The sequence below is a fragment of the Strix uralensis genome, chromosome 8 (assembly GCF_047716275.1).
Source record: "Strix uralensis isolate ZFMK-TIS-50842 chromosome 8, bStrUra1, whole genome shotgun sequence".
In the NCBI taxonomy this organism is placed as follows: domain Eukaryota; kingdom Metazoa; phylum Chordata; class Aves; order Strigiformes; family Strigidae; genus Strix; species Strix uralensis.
Genome location: NC_133979.1, coordinates 8,191,419 through 8,212,169, shown reverse-complemented (window position 1 = coordinate 8,212,169; position 20,751 = coordinate 8,191,419). Strand labels below are relative to the sequence as shown.

Here is a 20,751-nt window from a genome sequence, read left to right as displayed (position 1 = left end):
ATACTTTCATGTACAACATGTATTACATCCTAGTTTGTACAGATATAAGGAGTCTGTATTCTAAATAAGCAATAGATTAAATGGTTGCTGTGATAGAGCTGTGCTAAGCAAAGAACAAGTTACTTTCATAGTTGGATTACAGTGAATTGTGACAGCGACAGCCTTCTCTTAATTGGTCCTAGGGACACTGTGTGCAGAAGCTCCTTCCTCCCTGGTTTGCTTCTGCTGTGACTGCAAGGTGCATTGCTGGGGTGACACCAGGTCTTCTCCTTGATAAAGGGATGGACTATGAATGAGACCAATGTTACTGGTATAAAAAAAGCAGCTGACATGGAGCAGGGTTTGAAATGATCTCATGATCAGATCTCCTTTGCCCTTGATCTGAATCTTCTCTCCATAGCTTACCTCCTTTTTTAGGTAAACAGCTCTAGTTGTTGATAACTCTCAGAAATAAACAAAACACAACAACAACAAAAAACAGCAATTCACTTGACCCTCTTTATACATTTTGAATGTATTTTCTCAAGGGTGTTTATGTAACCTTTTCTGAAGGTCCCTACTTCATACAGCTTTTCATAAAAGTTGCAGTCATTCTTCGTCCTTCCAAGAATGTGTTTAAAACACTTCTGAAACAGTTTGGAGGCTCTGCATTGGGACTACCAGCTGGAGCAGGGCTTACCTTGAATGTCAGTAAGTCTCTTCTGTTACTGTTACTTAGAAGATGGAACGCATGACGAGTCTCTCTGCCAATCTCTCTTACTTGCTGCTTTCCTTACTAGCCATCTGTAGGTGGTATTTATTAGGAACATCCCCAGTTTGAGAACTGTTGGGGAAGGTTGAAGAGTGTGTGCAGGTCTGCTTGGAAGAGTCACAGGTGGACAGCAAGTTGAGGTCAGCTGCTTCGATAGGGAGAAGCTCACCCTGGCACCTGTTTAATCCCTAAATGTTTGGCAAGGTTGGAACAGGCAAAAATTGGAGCTGGGAGGCTTGGAGAAATCATGGTGAGCACTATTTTATCTTTTGGTCCCAAACTCGGAGTGACTGAAGGCTGTTAACTGTCTGACGGCTTCTGCCTGGCTAATATGAGATGAGCTGTCAGACGTGGCCTACTTCTGAAGGAAGGGATTGTGTCAGAGAAAAGCATCGGTGCTCAGTGGCGTTCATGTTATGGCTGTCAGGCGGGCAGCTTTAATTAGGTTTTACATTTGGGCAGGGGACAACAAAACCACAATTTAAGGCAGCTTGCATTGTTGCTGTCCCATTCTGTGCTTGTTTTCATGAGTGAATGTTTATAGTGTTGACCATAGTCCTTTAATGTGACTTTGCATTCCAGAGTAACATATTTTCAAGACAAAAAGGCTGTTTCTTTTAATTTATCTGGTCGCAAGTCAGCCATTAAAAGTTGTACTATTCTATAAGTTGCTTTTAGAATAGTTTCCAGCAATAGGAAGGCTTCAAATTTGTCTGAGAAAGTAGTTTTCTTCTACTTTCCCTGTGGGAATGATTGCAGTAGGAGCTGTATGGAGAACAACCAGCAGGAACAGTATTTGTAGAGCTTCAGAGTAGAAGAGATTATTGAGCACTTAACACATCTTGCCAAAACCTTCCCTGGATTAATTCCTGCTTGAGCTAGAGTATAGCTTTCTGAAAAATAAGTCTGAACTTTCAGAATTTCCAGCGGTAGAAGAGCTGACAAAATGGTTGGTAGGTAGCTAAAATAATCTGTTACCTTCAATGTCAAAAACAGAGCAAATGCCTTCCCCAGGAAAACAGCATTTGCTTTGTTTCTAGTTTGGTTTCTCTTATTTCAACTGTCAAGCAGTGGGACTTTATCCCAAGTCCCATAACTCCATGTTTTATCTGCTGGACAGGCATTATTAAAAAAAAAAAATCAATCTGTACTTCAGATGAAGACTAATGTAGTACTGTTAAGGTTCACTTTAACCTTTTTCAATGAGGTAGACAGATTGACCCCAGTTTCGATTGAAAGAGTTTTTCAGTACTATATTCTCATGACACCATCACCAAGGCATCAGTATCTTTCTTGAAGTACATACACCAGCACTGGGCATGGCACTTAGGCAGCGAAGCACGCAGTCAGATCAGAAGCAGCAATTTTTCTTTCCCTTTTTGAGCATGTGGCTTTTATGCTAAGAAGAATCACTTTAACCCCTTTAGCAGCATTGCAAGCTTGAGATGTCGTTGATTATCTGTCACCCTGTATCGGAGTCTTTCACTTCCCATTTGGAAAGTATGCCACAGTTAACTTGGTTTGTTGGGATGTAATCTTGGGTTGTGCTATCTAAATGTATGTATTTGTAGTTTACTGAGGAGATTAAAATTACTTTGCACCTTTGCTCTGTCCTCTGTTTTTACCCTCTCTCATCCTGCCTTTCTGCAGTTGATGATCTTCAGAAGCAAGGAATTTGTTTTTTTCCACTCATCCATGGAAGTAAAAAGCTTAGGGCCAATATCTGTTTCCTGAGAGAGACCTGTAGGAAAACATCTTTCTGGTGATTTCCTATGCACAATTCCCAGTTAGAGATCTGTTGGTTGATTTTATTTTTTTAATCCATTTAATGTGTACCATGTTAATTTTGCTTTAGTCAATTAATAAGCAGTATCAAATCAAGTGCTTTATAGAAGACCAAGTATATCAATGCTATTAAATTGACATTCTTAAAATTTGTAAGGCAAACTTGTAATCTCATCAAGAAGGATGTCAGTTTAGTTTGACAGAATCTATTTTCCATAGACCTAATTTGATTGACATTGATTTTATTACCCCTCTCTAATTCTTTACTATTAGAGTCCAGTATTGAATATTCTGTAATTTTGCCTTGCTCAGCATTAGACTGATGGACCTGTAATTACTTGGGTTATCCAGTCCTCCCTTTTTGAATTTCAGTGCAAAATTATCTTTCCCCTAGGCTCCTGGAACTTGTTCAGTGCTGCAAGAATTACTGAAAATTGAAAGAGCACCGTTTTCCCCTTTTTTGGAATCTATTCTATGCAAGTAATCCAGATCCATCTCATTTAAACATGTATAATTTTAGGAGCTCCTGTTTAACATCCACCTGGGTTGCTAGTTAGTACTTCATATAGCTTCTTCAGGTGTACATAACATGTCTCTTTTCTCTGTACTGTTACTATTACTATCTGCTGATGAGTCAGCACGAATGTCAAGGGATCTTTTTTTCTGTAATCTAAAAAAAAGCTTTTGTTACTCAAACCTTTACTAGCCAGAGATTTTTTCTAGGTCGGTTTTTGTTTGTTTCTCTCGTTTCCTGTGACTTATTTTTTTTCTTTTCCAACTTACACTAGTTTCTGTTTCCCCTTTATCTCTTAATCTAAATATGGAATTGGCCTAAGCAGACTGGTTTACAAAGGCAGGTACAGGTCTTTAACTGGCACTGCCTTTTTCATAGTTGCAGGCTTTTGGGTGTATGTGTAAATGTTTATAAACAGGGTGTATTGAGGTTTTTTCTCTATCCTTTCTCATAGATTGTTTTTAATCTTGGTGATTTTTGGCTCTGAAATGGAGCCTTCTAAAATATGAAATATGTGCATTACCAGCTTGGGCTTGGCTTTGCATGTGTTTTAAGACTGTCAAGTCCTTGATAATTTTTTAACCCTGTTATTGCTCACTTTTAGACCTGTTCTTTACCAGAACATAGGAGGTCGACAACACATTTTCCGCAAGCTAGATAAAACATTCAGAAAGAGCAATGGTAATAGTGATATATCAAGGTGTTGTTTTAGGATCATCTAGAAATATCTCTTGCCTGCCCTACTGAATCGCAGCATGCAATGCACTATTGGGTTCCAAATCACAGAAAATATTTACTATTTACAGTGCTGTTCCTGGGAAGTGTAGCATGGGAATGAACTTCAGTGTCTGTGTGGGATCCCACTGAGAGGTCCAGCTGCTTGCTTCGTGCTGCCAGATTGCGTCCAAAGAAATGTTACCCTTTTCGAGTACATGCAATAAGAGCACACAATGAAAAAAAAAAAAACACCCATGAAAGTTCATACTGCTTCACTGTATTCTGGAACAAATCCTTCTCTTCATTCTCTACCAGTAACAATTTTTAGTTATTTCATATCTAGAGTCTGTGTTCTGTCTGACATAAGGTGTATTGCTCTTGAGAGTAATTTAAAATAATATTTTTAGCTGGATATATAATTTTTTTGGTTTCTTAGCTGTAAATGTTTAGCACACTAAAGCTTTATTATGTCTGCCAGCAGTCATAAAGCTTTTCACAAACTATTTCTTTTTCTGGGTTCATTTTCTTTTAAATTCTATATATTAGGGGGGTGTCTGTCTCCATTAAATGATGGTTTTTAGGGGAGGTGCTTCAAAATACAAAATAAACCAAACAAAACATACCCCTGAAGTGGGAAGCTCTTAACTGAAAGATTTTTCTTCCTTCAGCTTCACTGGTACAAAGTGAGGCATATGGCAGAAAGCAGCAACAGGAATTTTTTGATTGAAACAACTGCACCAAGATTTCAGTAGGCTGCAAAGGGTGTGGGATTTGAGGGTGTTTTAAGATAAAAGGGGATTTTCTTGAATTAACAGAAATTCAGTGCTCAGAATGTTGAAGAGAGATACCATTTTTTGTGAGAATACAGTACAGCCAATACAGCTATTAATGTATTTGATAGGAAGTCATAACCAATAGCTTCTGAGTAACAGGCCTTAAATTCTGTTATGAGTTTTATGTATTTGATGTTCAGGAACACAAAATCATGTTTCTGTATGCCTGTTATTCTAAGCAAAATTGCATAACAATGTAATTGTTCTCTTTAAACCAGGTACTGCAGGTATGCATGCAGACAGCTTTGTTAATGTTGGTACTTCTTACCCCTCACCTTGGAGAGAATATATTTCCAGTTGGTAGTGAGAATCAGAGATGATGGTATCTAAATAATTTGAATAACATTACTGGAGAACTCCAAGGAAAGGAGTGAATGGTCTACAAAATTTTCATATCATTCTTTTCTTGTATTGCCATTATTTCCTTCCCTACAGCTTGTGTTGTCTGTGGGTTTGTTATCCATGGTTTCTTCCTTGCAGAAGTGTTTACAGAAGTGAGGATCTTCCTATGAGAAATTAATAAAAATCATTGTACATATTGTAGAGGTTGGTCAGTCCATGTGCTGTGACAATAACAGTGGCTGGACATGGAAGCCCGTGTTAAGACAGACTGACAAAAATCTTGAGGCCTTGCATCAGCTACTCGTGTTATCTGAAGGTCAATAGATGGTTAATGGGAAAAATAGGGACATGAACTCTGGTTATCCAAGCCCTGATCCTTGTCTTCCTCTGTAAAAAGAGGTTTGCTTCCTTCTGCCTAGGACTGTTTAGGATTAAATATATTAAGGATTTGATGTGTTCAGTGGCACAGGGATTGGGGATGTATAAAATATCTCAGGAAGGCATGGCATGGAAAGTATCTTTACAGTATTTTTGCTCCAGGCTTCATCCTCAGTCAGACTTCAGCTCATTGTTGGTTAATGTCGTGTAACTTGGGTGAGAATATTTTTGTTGCTATTAATTCAGCTCTCCAGGAAGACTGGATATGTTTTTATACTTTTTTCTGAAGTTAAATTGATTGGATGGAATTGCTCCCTGGATATAGTGTACATTAAAACAGCTATTTCTTGTCCCTACGCTTGCATGTGGGCATTTCAGGCATGAACTGCGGTGTTTCCATGGATTTTTAAGGTCTTCCATCGCATAGTTAGCAGCTTTGAATGCTTTGATCTGATTTTGTAAGACAGAAGCACTCCCTGTATTTGTGTTACAGCAAATGCTGTATTTTTGGTGGCTTCTGACTTTGAGAAACACACAGATGCTTTTTTGTAGTCCAGGAGACAAAGAAACAAAGCTTTGTGCTTGGGAGGCAGGATCTGTGCCTCCAGGGTACATCAAGGCACTTGGTGTGCAGCTGCTTTCCCAGCCTCCACTTTCTCCTGGTGAGCAGGAGCTGGTTTGCCGTTTGCTGCTCCTGCAGATAGAAATCTTCTTCCACAAGTGCTTGTCCTTCTCCTTGAGAGGGATTTTCCACATGTTTTTTTACTTTCTTGCTGCCTGTGAGCAGGAGCACTTAGATCCCCTGCACATCAGTGCCCAGAGGCAGGTTGTCTCTCGGCTTGCTGTTATCCAGATACAGAGGGATGTATGAGAGAGAGAGTGGTTGAAATAAGGGACCGCTCGCCTGCCTACTTGGGCTCGCTTATTCTTAAAATTTGATTATCTGTGTATGTGCCTTAAAAAAAACATAAGAATTGCTGTGTTTTCCAAATGTGCAAAATAACTTCAGTAGGAGGCTTGAGAAGGGAGGGAACTGGAAGTGGCTGTCTGTCACATTGCATTAATAGAATTGATGCTGCAAAACTGCTTCTCGGCAGTCGGGAGAAGGTACCTCTCTGGTTTGGGTTTTCACAGCCCGTTGCAGACCCACGGCTCTGTCCCTGCACTGTGTGCACAAGTGTCCGTAGTGCTGACAGCGCGGCCTCTCCGGCTCCATGTTACTTAGCCCAGTTATTAACCAGGTCTCCTCTTTCTACTGCAAACACAAACACAGATCTTGCTAGTAAAACAGAAGCTGTTGAAATTATTTTGGCTGCTAAAGTGAGCTCCTGCCATCCTGTGCGCAGCAGCAGTTGTACTGTTTGGTTTTGCCGTCATCTCTAATACACAGAGGAAAGCTTTAAATATCGTCTCTTATCCTACTGCGACTTGATCTGTCCTTTCTCCTATTTACCACTGAGCAATAAAATGAGATGTAAAGGTGGCTCTCTGTTTCTGTCAGCTGCTTCAAGGTTGGTGTTAAAACACTGTTTCCTAACTTTTGCATTTTAAACATTTATGGACTTGTTCATAAACAGTAGCAAAATTGGGGGGGGGGGGGTTACACTTATTAGGAACTCAGCACAAAACTATTACACAATTCTGCTGCTTTCAAGCCTCATATGTGCTTTTTAGTAAACTTCTGGGGAAGGCAGGGTGGGAGGTTGCTGCTTTTTGTTTTTAAAGTTAGGGTCTTCAGAGCAGCAATTTAGAATTTTTATGTTGGCTTCCACTGTATTAAGGAGATAATGAAATGGTGAAGAATAGCATAGAGACTGTTGGGGAAAGCAGAGATGAAATGAACAGTGTAAGAAATTGTGTTTCTACTCTTGGAAGTTGTGCCTGTGCTTAAAAAAAAACTGAGTCTTTTTTTTGTTTCTTGTGTTTCAACAGGGCAGAGTTTAGGGTATGGATTCGTTAACTATATTGATCCAAAGGATGCAGAGAAAGCCATTAACACTTTAAATGGACTCAGACTCCAGACCAAAACCATCAAGGTAAGATAATACAAAACACATTTTGCTCAATTCAGGAACTAGAGAAACAGTTTCTGACAGTTTCATCAGTATTTTAATCTCCATTGTAAGGGGCACTTGGCTAACAAGCTCCTCCTTGGAACAGTGGGAGGACACACAGAGGATGAAATCTCTTCTCTGAAATTGCTGCTATTGTTGAAGGGGGGAAAGTAACAGGAGGCTCCTTAAAGTATTGCAGTGAGGCTTAAATGTAGAATAAAGCAGCCGTAGTGATACCGTTATCCATAAACAGAGGTGAAGTATGTGACAGTGTATTCATGTTACACATTTTTCTTGTGTTTTAATAAGAAATACCTTGACATGGAGCTCTCTTTTAGTGACACTCACGTTATTACCAGGTGTTAAAAGTATGTTTCTCAAGTTAGAATATGTCGTTCTCAAAAAAAAAACCAAACCCACTTTTTCTCAATTTCTGCATCCTTAGTTTGATTTATTCTTTTAAAAGCTGGAGGGATTAGAGATCCCACTGAACTCTCTCATTTCATTGTTGTAATAGACCATTAGTTATTCAACAGCCTTCTTTAGTGGTCTCACAAGAAAAGCAAGTTTCTACACTGTCACATTTTCTGTTGCATGGCTGATAAAGCTTTTTTGAAATAGCTTATGGAAGATTTTCCCATCCTGAATTCTGACAAATACAGTTTAAGGCATGTGAATCAAAAAATTGAAGGATAACAAACAGCAGATCTGTTTCAAGTTATCTGAAACTGCTTTGAACATTTGAATGCTGGCTTTTGATTTGTACAATTTCCTTAATTTTTCTTCTGTACTTAATTTGTATTTTAAAGCCAGAAATGTTAGAGTACGAAAATATAATTTTTACTTTTTAAAATATTCGTACAAATAATACCAGTGACTTTTGCATCTTGCAAAAAGATAAACTATGATCAATACCTTGTTTGTACTTACTCTTTCTGACCTAAAGGTTTTGGTTTGGACACAGTGGTACTCCCTAAAGCAAAAATATTTTTTAGATTCCTGTGTATCTCTAAAGATTGTTTCAAGGAAGTTTTTCCCTGGTCTGTTTGATTAGTGAAAAGCAGAAGTCCTGAGCTGAGGGTTATGAAAGTGTTGGAGTAGCTGTGTGGATTACAGAGACGGCTACTTCCAAACTTCCCTCAGACCAGCCAGGTTCCATCCCATAGGATATGTATGTGGGACATACATCAAAATGCTCACAGCATGGTTTTGTAGAGTTAAATAGAAAATCTTAGAGGAATATGTAAGGCAAAGCAGCAGAATCTACTGTCTTATCTACTGCTGCAGGTGGAAATACATGCTCGGACTCAGCAGTTTCTGCTTACAGTGAAAAGTTGAGCAGTAAGTTGCTCTCCAGATTGCTTTTAAAGGCACATTATCAAAAAATGAATAATATTTTAAAAGTACTAACCTATCTTCTAAACACTTTATTTAAAAACTCAGTGGAACTTGAAAAATCTAGATCAGTTTTTAATGCAGCACTTTTATATTTTGGATATTATTCAGCGTTAGGAAAGGCACTACACTTCTCTGAAGTACCTATGTTCTTTGCCTCTGTTTCTGATTTTGTGAGCTAGAGCAATGCTATTGTATTCATAATATGCCAAGGTTACAGGAAATGTAAGGTACAAAAAGGCCTCCAAAAACTCCAACCCACCTCAACTATTATTTTACACTTATCTCACATGCAAAATGAAAAGTTTATGCCTTCCTTTTTATCATGTACAGTAAGATTCTTGTTATCCAGGAACTTCCCATTCTAAAACATTCTTGCAGAATTTTTTTCTTCAATTTTTTTCCATTTGATATAAGTTCTACGAGTATAAATGGTTTATTGGGTTTGGGTTTTTCATGCTATTAATAGCTAGTAAATGTTTATAGAATACATGACATTTTGTTGGGCTCTTGAAAGCTGTTAAAAAATAATAATCAGCAAAGGGATTGACCTAACCTACATGCACAGGAGCTGCATAATTTGTTCAGTGATTGGGAAGATATGTGTAAGCTTTTTTAAATAAAACTGTTTTCAAGTAAGTGTTTATGCAGTTGCTTAAAACCAACCCAAGGGAGCTTCTATTCAAATAGCCAAGCTTTGGACACATGGACATCTAATTGGCAGTTTCCAACCCAATTTTTAATTGCAGAATTGCAATTACCTCACCTTACCCCCTTGGTTTTTTTGTATTTTTAATTATGTTTTGCTCTTAGAAATCTTAATAAATTAGGTCTGCTTCCCTGGTACGGTGTGATGGGGATGGAGGTTTCCCAGTGTTCACGCTGAGTGGTGAATCATGTGTTTTTGCTGCTCCTGGCGGTGCCCCTGTTGCCAGAGATGCCCCTAGTTTCCAAAGGGTTGCAAAGCGATGAGAAATCTTACTCGGCACCACTGAAGTCTCCTGGCTTGCCTGTTGCCCCATACGCCCCTTTCCAGCATCTCACTGTGACTCGTTATAAGGTAGAAGTATTTTAATTTATGGAATGACTATATTTATTATCAGAGCCGATTGCTTTAGTCTAGCTAGATGCCCTTTACAGTTACTAAAAATGCACTTTCAGTGCATTAAAAAAGCCTATCTCAAAAGAACGTACAGGAAGGGATTTGGTGGCATATAGTTTTGTAGGCTAAAAAATATTTAATGAAATACTGGAATAACATTGAACTGGAACAGTATTGAGCATTACTTTATTCTGTTTTCTTCATGAGTGTGGTTGTTTTTTATGCCCCAGAATGAATCTGTAATGGCCTGTTGATGGATAAGCTGAACCTTGGCCTCTGCCTATGTACGCTGGGTAGCTGCAGCCCTTCAGGTAGCATTTCTCTGGCTACCCTTTTGTTTGGAAGCTGTTTTGATGGAAAGTCGAAATGAATAATCTGTGAAAGCCCTTTTACAGGGGCAAATTACTTTTGCTTGCCAAGGTCACCTTGGTCCTGCTGGCTGAGTCCCATCTCCTTGTTCAAACAGTCATGGGCTCTGCTATCCCTTGTACCTAGACTGAACATGAGCTGGCTCTGGGGGGTCATGTTTGCACTCATTTTCTGACCCCACAAGGCTTAATTCCTGTTTAAAGAAAACTATATATATGCTCTCTGTGTGTCCCCAAATCCTGTCCTTTTCACTTCAGTAACATTTTCGTGGCAGCTTAATGTTCTCTTTCTCCTGATGCCTTGCAAAACAGCCATGCAGTCACAGGAGGAACTGGTTTTATAGCAGGATCAGCAAAACAGCTAGGCACAGTCTGCTCTCAGATGTGCGGACTAAAATAACTAAAGAAAGGTTTTTTTATTATTTCATTGTTACAATAAATAATCCCTTTTCACTGTAGCAGCTAAAATATTTATGTGCATTTTATTTAAGTCAATGATGCCCTTTCAAGTCAAAGTCGAGAGGTGACTATTTACAGAATATCTGTTTGGGGAAAGCATTGAAGGAAGTGTTGTGTGTTTGGTGGTAATAGGTTATACACGTTATGTTCCTTCTCAGCTGATCACAGTGCATGTTTTATTTACGCCATTTCGTAGCATCATCATCTTGTGAGGGAGAAGGGCTTCACTTTATTTTTACAGCTAAAGCTTGACATAATTCTACAAAACAGCTTAGAATGAGGGAAGATACAGCATGTGTTGAAATAAATACATATTCCAGAAATTGAATCTATTTTTAGAAATTAAATTTGCCCATCCATAAAAGCATATGAAAGGTCACTGCTGCTGTTGAAGATTGCCTGGCAATTCAGTTGCATCAGATATTCTAAGGAGAGTAAGATGTGTGATGCATGGGATACAGATTGCTTAAACTGTGCTGGTTTGCCCTGAAAAAAGGACGTCTGAAAGGATGCAATGGAAGCATTTTACAATTTACACAGGGATTCAGGTGACCTGGCTTCATGTTGTGGGGATGCTGGAACAAGGGCAGAACAGAGTTTTGAAAGGAAGTCTGAAATCTAAAAAGAGCCAATGACCCCCTGAAGTGCAGTCTTGTGTCCCACTCTCCTTCCTTTTCTCTGTTGCCTGAGAAATAGGTTTGTTTCTTCCTGCACAGGAGTAGGTAGCATGCTGTGACACTGCTGGAGCAAAGGGAGAAGCCTCCAGTGAGGGGAAAAGGAATCTGGGTTCTCCAAGCCATTGATGCCTTCCAGTTTTTAAATCCATCAAAGCTATTGCATGATAAAATACCAAACAGATAGGATCATTCCTCTGTGGTCAGAGGCTTTCTGTAACTATTTTAATTTTCAGTTAAATGAAAAAATAACATGGAATATAGCTCCTGCTATTTTAACACTTCCTATTGTTAGTTCAGAATGTTTTTCTGCTTTACTCTTGTATTTTGATTGATAGGACTGAATGGGCCTAGTTTAAAAACAGTGAATAGGGCTGTGGGAGAAAGTACTCCTGTGTTTTTTTGTTTTTAAAGTAGTAATGTTACTGCTTAAAGATCTTCCTATTTATCTTGGTTTCTCTGGCATTTTTCAAAATGCTAGATATTTCTATAAAATCTAGGCTCTAAGTCTGTCCATGTTAATTCTTGTAATTGTCCGCAAAACTACAAACCAACCTGTCACTGTAGGGTAACAAATAACAGTAACCTCAGATTTCTCCATCCTATAAAGTCATTTGTCAAAAAGATTGCCTTCCAGTTGTGCTCAGCGATAGAGGTGGTGTGGGAAGCACAAGGTAGGGAGGTGGAAGGCTGTGGCAGCGAGTGATGGGGAAGAGCTGCATTTTCTGCACCCCATCCCAACCTGCCTGGGGGAGGTATGGAGGGGAGTTAAACCCAGCAGTTTGAATTGCAGCCAGAAAGTGGTAATTATGGTACCTGAGCTCTGGTGTTGGGTGCCCTTGGTGCAATACTCTGCTGAAAACCCTGTGTTCTCCACCTGTATTCTCCTGTAGCCTCCCCAGAGGCTACTTGCTACTGAGCTGAATGGACACCACCTGCAGCTGCTTCTTCCAGTGAAGAAACGGAATGTTGTGCAAGGCCAGGTGGTAAGGAGAGAGGGTGTATGGAGAGATCTGGGGATACTGTGATTTGTGGGGAGCTGGGGAAAACAAAAAAAAAGGGTAAAGCACAGAGAGGGCTTAGTTCTGTGAGGGAGAGGACATGGAGGGTCTGGGGGGAGTGGAAGATACTGGGATGAGCTGAGTGTGTTGGGCTGTGGGAAAGATGGATTTGTGTTTTAAGTTTCCCATGTATGCAGTTGCATTGGACCCCTGTGGGTACAGGGGCACAGTGTGTGCCGCACCCCCTGTGCTCTCCCAGTTTGTCAGCTGCCTTCAGGCACTCTGGGCTGCGTTTCCCCCGAGCTCCGGCAAAGCTTTGTAGAGGCTAGAAGTGTAGAAGAGCGTGTGCTCCTTTCCTTCCCTGAAAATTCAGATTAGAAGCTTTTGCAAGCTGCAAATTTGGGATGTAGTTGTTTTATAGGTCCTTTTAAAATTAAAGTAATTGCTTGTTCTGTTTTGTGGTAGCTCAGAGTTAGTCATCAGAGGGGTCATCTGCTGTGACTGCTGCACCGCAGGACAAAGCCTTGGACAAGAAACTTTAAAGATACCACAGATCTGGAAAGCCTCAACTAAATTTACTTCGGTTTTGCTCTTTAGGAGCCTCTTGTCTGTGTAACCTTTTGGACTTCGTAGTGCTTGTTAACAAATCGTTCTCCACCCTTTGTGCCCATAGTGAAGCTGTGGCTTGAAGGACCTTTCAGTGCTGTGTTTGAAGGTTCAGATTTGACTCTGCTGCTTTCAGCAGGCACCGGTGTCTTTACCTGTTAGTTTTGTGCATCTTCTCTTAATCAAGATTTCTCTTTTAACTACTTCAGTTTTGCCAGTGAGTCCTTTTCATTCCACAGAGCCGGAGCAATTATTTCTTAGCCCTGCTCTTGATACAGCTGGAGTGCTTCTAGGTTATTATCTAGGGATGTCTTCCCTGAAATGATGGGATAGACCACTGTATCTTACCTGCAATCATAATTAATCCCAGTAAAATTTACTGCTCAACAGTAAAGTGCATCGTCACTCCCCTCTATCCCCCAGCCGGGGGCTTGGAGAAGAGAAAGGACAAAGCAGTGCAAGTGGTGGATGTGAAAATATTCCGGATTCTGGTCTTCAGCCTATGGACCAGAGGGCTTTTGTGTGTTCTGACAGAGCACATAGCTTTCACAGGAGGGTTTCTCAAATCTGTGTTTTGCACAAAATTAGGGCATGGATGAGGGCCTGGAAGTGGCTGTGGGGAAGCGTCTTTTCTGGCTGTAGCCCATCTTCTGGTGTTAATCAGGTTTTTATTTCTACTTCTGTGTGTGAAACAAGTGAGATTGTGCTTATTTACACGTGTGAAGCTCTTCGAGCTGGTCGTGTTAAAGCACTTCCAGTGCATACCAGTGGAATAAGAGGCAGCAAGTGAAGGAAGGCTTGTCCCCATTTTGCATGTTTGGACCTCAGGCAGAAAAAAGCAAAGTGACTCACCCCAAAAGTCATGCAAGAAATCCTACATCTCAGAGCATGTCACGCCAAGAGACGAAGAGAAGTCTTTCAGAATTAAGGTCACTAAGAAGTTTAGGCTTTTTGAATGTTAGACAAATTTTCTTGAAAGCTGCCCAGGGAGTCACTTAACACCAACTGCACCTTACCTGCTTGTGGCTGGAGAGGTGTCCCAGGGATTGCAGGTACCACTGGTGGGTGGTTTGGTGGCCTGTGGTTTGGTTTTGTGCCTGTGCTGCCCATCAGCACTGATTAAAGGCCTCTGGCTAGTCTCATGTTCCCCAGGTGAGTAACACTAGATGCAGAGCAAGACATACATCTCTGTGGAGGAGTTTAGTTTTTGAAAGATGTGAGCTGCTAGGTTGCTTGTCAGCAGATGTTTTGACGGGGGCAGGGTGGTCGTGCTGGCAGAGCACATCATTTCAGGGAAGGATGATGCTGCTCCTCTTTGAAGCAGACAGGAGTTGAATTTTGGGAGGAGGCTTCTAGAAATGGACTTAATGTTTGAGAAGCCCAGGATTAGCATATGAGCTGAAGGCATCTATTATGATGAGCAGCAGTGAAGTGGTTAAGTGTCAGTGTTTAAATGGTTGTTGTTACATGTCCAGCACCAGCCTGTGTAAGACAAATGGGATGCGTTCATGCCTCTGGGTGCCTTTGCTGTGGGCTCTGACTTGGAAAGACCAGACTGCTTCAATTTACCTTCTGAAGAGTCTCGAGGTTAGAAATTTTTCAAAAAGTTTTTAACATGGGAAAATGAGTACAAAACCAATAGGGAAGATAATTACTTTAACTTGGAGGTATTTTCTGCACTCCTGAAGAAAAATGTGCATTACCATGGAAGATACAAAATGCTGGACCTTGTGACTCTGCAGTAGTGTTTGGAGACAGTGGTGCAGACTCCTGAGATAGCTGTTTATACTGAAGAGAAGCCCTTACACAGGCTAATGTTCAATGTCGGATGACAAATATCCTAGCAAATGTTTTTCACAGTTAGTGTGTATATATATATTTATAGAAACTAACATCAGGGGCCAGCAACCCATGAAATGAATTGTACAATATTTTATTATCTTCCTTGCAAATTTGACTGAAGAACTCCTAAATGATCTTATGCAGTGAAATATAACGCCATTGTTTGACCTCCAAATGTCATACAAGTGGACAGACACTTTAATGCTGAGAAATGCCTGACTCAAACAGTAGTTTGGTGTTCTCTACCTCATTTATTTGATTTTTTTTTTGTGGTGGCTAGGATTTCCATATTCTTTTTCAACACCCTATTTCATTACAGGGTGCTAACACTGCTGTGAGCAAAAAAAAAAAATCATTCTTAAGTGTGAATATAAAGAATCAATGCAGCATTCTCACCCAGTGCTTTGCAGTTTTCAGTGATAAAATGGGAGCCAGTTTTGGCTCCCATTTTAACTTTCACAGCACAAGGAGCTTCTGGTCTGGTGGAGGGTCAGGCTTGGCGATTTCTTCCTTTGATAATTTATACACAGGAAGACTTCCCATCCTCAGTACTAACTGAATAATAGCTTGAAAGCAGGATGACACAGCCCAACCTATCGATTTGTCATTGGCTGACCTGAGAGAAAAGATAGAGATTCAAAAGCAGATAAATAATTGACGTTACTAGCCTTGAGTCCATTCAGCTCGCAACCTTTTCTCCTTGATACTAAAGACGGCTGAGTTGCTTTTGGCAGCTTCTTTCTTTGGCCCAGGCTCCCCTGCAACCTAAATGTTTGATTGCAGGAGGAAATAAAAATTAGACCTGAGCGGCGATAGGTGTTTACGTGTGCTGTGAGTAGATGGATTTGTGAGCGTGTGCAGTCTCTCCTTCCGCTGTGTGTCTGCATGGCCCACAAGAACAGAGCATCTGTATGTAGAAGTGTATATATATAAAATGTCAGGCACTCGGTGCTCTGGGAAGTCATGGTTTTTGCATATTCCAGTACTTTTCATCTTCCTTGTAATGTGGCATTTGGTTAATGAATGTGCCAGAGTGAGAAAACCCAAAGGAAACCCCTGGCTGTTTTCCCAGGAACTTTATTAATTTTGCAGCTCTCAGTTTTGAGGAATAGGTAAGGTCCCTACCCCCACTCCAGAGAGGCTCTTAAGTGTTTTTTAAACTGTTATTCCTAAAGTAGGTTAAACCGTAGGTGTCTGAACCCTTACAGTACCCTCTCAAGGTAAGACATTTGCGGAGTGCTTTTCCAAATGCCCTGGCACGGGGTATAAATGAGAAGCCACCAACAATGAGACCACCAAAGCAAGTACAGTCAAAAACAGTGATTTTCAGCACAGTACCTGTAGGTGAAAGCACAGTGTAGTTATCCCTAATTTCCCCAAGCACCTGGCTTGATCTTAGTTACATAAAAGGCAGGCGGTGCCATGTGTGTTCTGGTCCTGGAGCATCAGAGGAGTGTTTGGGACCAGCGATTAAGTGACTTAAATGCTGCACCCCATCAGGAGCCCATGGGCTATGAGGTCCTGAGCTGCTGAGGCACAGAATAGTTTCTGCCCCAATATCCTTCTCTATTCAGCACTGATCTGGGCACCTGGAGGCTTCTCTGCTTGTTATATCTGTTTGTGCCTTTGTGCAGTGCCTGAGCTTGCCTCAGTTGAGGCAAAGGCTTTATCTAACCTCTTTTTCACATTTCTTTCCCTAAGTTTTTCCACCTCCTCTCTCTGGCCTTCTCCGTAAATGTTAGATTTAAAAGGTTACGTACAAACATGTAAGTTACAAAAGTTGCCAAAAACCTTAAAATCTAGAGTCTTTTAGAGTTTGTCTGCTATTATGCAGAGAAGATTGTAGAAGCAAATATTAGTCATTAACATCATTTTCTGTGTTGAGTCAACATCTATTTTTAGGTGTGGAGCACATAAAGACAACTCTTTGACACATAAAACATAAAGACATCCATTTTGACATCATTTGTGTTTGGGCTAAGGTTCAGGAAGAGGGGAAGACAACTGCTGAACGCATTGTATTTGTGATGGGACCCCCCCATTTCCTTCCAAGACACATTTTAAGACATAATGCAGGAATGTACCGATCTGTTTATATTTAAGTAAATCAAGATGAAGTGCAAAATACTGAGGATTGGATCCAGTGCTATTTCAGATGTGCTGCAGAGTAATTCTTAATGATCCGTGCTGAATACTTGCCATTAGGCTTTATCCAGGAAGTATTTTTACTATGTTAAATGTGTGTATTCTAAATGTATATATTATTTTAAAAGTGCAGAAGGCTTTTTATGCACATATTATAAATCTGATTCATAGGTAGAAGAGCAGTTGAGTCTTGATTTAATGATTTTCCAGCAGCATACATGCAGTGCCTCAGCTAGATTTTGTTTGCTTGGTCATAACATTTTATGGTTTGGTTCTGGGATTATAGTGCAAGGGAACTTCTCGTGATAAATTGCAGATATGACAATGAGTGTCAGTATACAGTTCCCTGAGCAGATGTTCATTTAGTCTAATTTCACCAGTACTTTGCTGTTCATCCAGAACAGATCTTGCCAGCTCAGGATGGAAACACAAAGAGAGATAGCACAAAAGATCACTCTGCAAATAACCTGATCTGTTTCAGGCACTTGGAGGGGGGAGAGAGAAAAACATGCTAGAACTTCAGTGTGCTACCTATGTGTGAAGGTTATTACATTGGATACAGTAAATCATCCATACACCCACAACGGATAGGGGTAAATTTACAAAGCTGTGCGTAGGAAGATGCATGTTAATTTACCTCTGAACAATAGTTATTTTATGACTGCACTTAAAGAACCCTTGCGTCTGTTTTTAAGGTCTCTCTAGCTCTTCGTTTATTCTTCCAGCCTTTCCTGGCTCTGGTTGTGCAGAACAGGTAGCGTCTGAACTCAAGGGTTATTGCCTGTGAAAGAACAGAAAATCTCTCTGTTTAAAATGCAAAGTGTGGCTCTAGTTCACTAATCTGCCTTTCCTTTTCTTCAATCCGTAGGTGTCGTATGCCCGTCCAAGTTCAGCATCGATCAGAGATGCAAACTTGTATGTCAGCGGCCTTCCGAAAACAATGACCCAGAAAGAATTAGAGCAGTTATTCTCACAATATGGGCGCATCATCACCTCACGGATTCTGGTTGATCAAGTCACAGGTTAAAAGAAAACTTTTCTTGATATATGCATGTTTTTCTGGAAATAGCAAAATTGTAAACGCTTGCTGGCAGTTGGGTTTTAAGACAATGACTTCTAGTGTGAAATGCAGTACCTGGTTCTTTATAAGTGTAACTGTTTGGAGGCATAACTGCTGCCTCTTTAATGAGGGAATCTCAAAATGCAGAATGTTGTTTACTTAAAATCATTATATTAAATATGGTAGCAGCTGATTTTGGAGAATACAGATGGGGAAGAGCATTTTTCTTTATAGGACTTCCCTTAATTTGCAAGCCATGTATTCTTTGAAGTCAAAACCAATATTCAGTTTGTTTGTTATATAGATGAGGCTGTTCTTACAAATATTCATCTGTTCACATGTTTTTACTTCCCAGGGGTTTCTCGAGGTGTGGGATTTATCCGTTTTGATAAGAGAATAGAGGCAGAAGAAGCCATAAAGGGACTAAATGGCCAGAAGCCTAGTGGTGCTACAGAACCAATTACTGTGAAGTTTGCCAATAACCCCAGCCAGAAAACAAGCCAGGCACTCCTTTCACAGCTGTATCAGTCTCCCAACAGACGCTACCCTGGACCACTTCACCACCAGGCTCAGAGATTCAGGTAATTACCTGGAAAAGAACTGAAGTTCCACCAGTGACGACAATGTGGGGCAGGTGCTACGCAGGAAAACATGCTTTAGTTGCATAGGCTGACCTGACTTACTTTGTAAAATTAAATATTCTTTCCTGGAGAATGAGGAGGAAAATCTGCTGACAGCTGTAGTCATGTTGTATTTACTAAAACAGCTGAAGTACTGTACAATCAGATCTCATGAAGGCTCATAGAAAAAGGGAGGACAGAATAGACTTATACTGATAATCAAATGAGCAGCGGCTATCCTGTTCTTTCTCATTTTTTTGGTAATGCTCTTATTTTCTGCTATATTATTACAGTTTTGATGCAGCTTAGACTTTGATGTTAATGACAGTGGATTGGTAGCAGGAAAAAAGCTGAGTCTGTTCTAGTCAGCAGCAGTATCATTAAATTTATTAGCCTGAGATATCTGCTCTTAGTATAAAGAGACCTTGTATTAGTCTTTGGTGTGATTCTTCAGATACTTTCGGGGATATTTTATGCTTTGCATTCTGAATAGACTGTTTCCATTGGACATATAAGCCAGAGTTAGCAATACTTGATGTTCTCATTACTTCTATATTTGATAATTTTCAGGCAACCTAGCATTCAAATAAAAAGTTTGCCTTCAGAAAAAACTCGGACATATTTGCATAACTGAGTTGCATACTGGCTTTAGAGAATTATTCAAAAGTAATTTTAGTTTTTCAGTGGTGAAAAATGCTAATGAATTAAAGATCATTTAAAAAGTCAGTCATTGGATACATTAAATTTACATGTGTCTTTGTCTTTGGCACGCAGCTGTATCCATTGAGGTTATCACTGAATAGATAGAAGGACTTTATTGTGCTCCCATGGAAAGCAGATGATTATATTTTTCAAAATTTGGTGGTCATTTAGAGTGACATACCATGTATGATTAATACTAAATACATGTAATATAGTGGGGAGAATGTGTTATGTTAAAGCATTAAAATCAAGAATTTTTCCGGTTCCAGCTATTCTGGATTGCAACATTTTATGTCCAAGTTAATTGTAAATATAAGGTGAACAGTTGAATTTTTTGCAAAAATTTCGTACTAATATCGTCTAAAAAAGACAAATTGGAAGTGGATTTTTTTTAAAAACCAAGTCCTGGAAATGAAGGTTTTCTCTAAGACTTGTAGACAAGTTAAAAAGGGCTTTAAACACTGTGGTGGAAATTTAAGCACAACCTCAAACTTAACAAAGCAGGCCGGGAGTTGTTAGGCTCCTTAGATGTGTGGGAAACTTGTTGAACGTTTCTTCTTTGAAAATGGAACGCTATTAATAATAGTTCCATTGAGCGATCTTGCCATCTGTGAGACATTAACCCAAAGACCCTCCTTCTCTTTTCAGGCTGGACAATTTGCTTAATATGGCCTATGGCGTAAAGAGGTAATTAGAATTCCACAGATTGCCAGATGTCCGTGTTGGCACAGATTGGTGCTACAATTTATTTTTTTTAATTCACTAACTTTATTTTTTTTTAATTCCTTCTTTTCTTCCACCAGCATGTCAAATTCTTTTTAAGTTTGGACTTCAGTTGGTTTTGTTACTTTGAAGGCCACACACGCAAATTCTGTGGGGTTTTCTTTCAACCTTTTTTTTATTTACAGGTGGGCTTCTCAAATGGTTTAGGTGCAACGGCTACAAGCATTCAAACTGCAGTCGCCCTGCTAAACGGCGCTTTTTCCAGAATCAGAACTATTAACTTAAGGTTTTAACTAATCTCCGATCTGATAATGGAAAACTTAACAGTCAAAACCAGAATTAAGCTACTGTTGCCTAAATCTCAATTAAGACCTTCTTTCTCTTACATCTGGCTTCAAGTTTGACTTGAAAATACAGCTGTGTGCACCTTAATCAGCCCTAAATTTCTTTTGTTACAGGTTTAATACTTTGAAATTTTCTCAATGCTTGAGATTTCTTTTCTGTTTAAAATAGTTCTGTGTTGTATGTATGTGCACGCATGTGTGATAAAGCTCAGCTGATTTGTAAACATTTATGCTGTTTCATGAGTATGTTCAATGTTTGATAGCTAAAATGAGTTGACGTGTTAGTGTTTCTTCTAATGGCACACATCAACGCAAGTGAACCTTACAGCAAAATAA

General features: G+C 39.8%; 1 protein-coding gene across 6 annotated transcripts in view; it reads left to right on the top strand.

Annotated features, from left to right (window-relative positions):
- The window catches only part of ELAVL4 (ELAV like RNA binding protein 4), a 64,660-nt gene that overhangs the window by 37,496 nt on the left and 6,413 nt on the right, over positions 1-20,751 (top strand). For all 6 annotated transcript variants that reach the window (XM_074876092.1, XM_074876091.1, XM_074876095.1 and 3 more), the window contains exons 3-6: positions 7,253-7,356; positions 17,835-17,988; positions 18,382-18,607; positions 19,997-20,035. In XM_074876092.1, the coding sequence (XP_074732193.1) occupies positions 7,253-7,356; positions 17,835-17,988; positions 18,382-18,607; positions 19,997-20,035 (523 nt within the window). The remainder of the gene's footprint in view (positions 1-7,252; positions 7,357-17,834; positions 17,989-18,381; positions 18,608-19,996; positions 20,036-20,751) is intronic.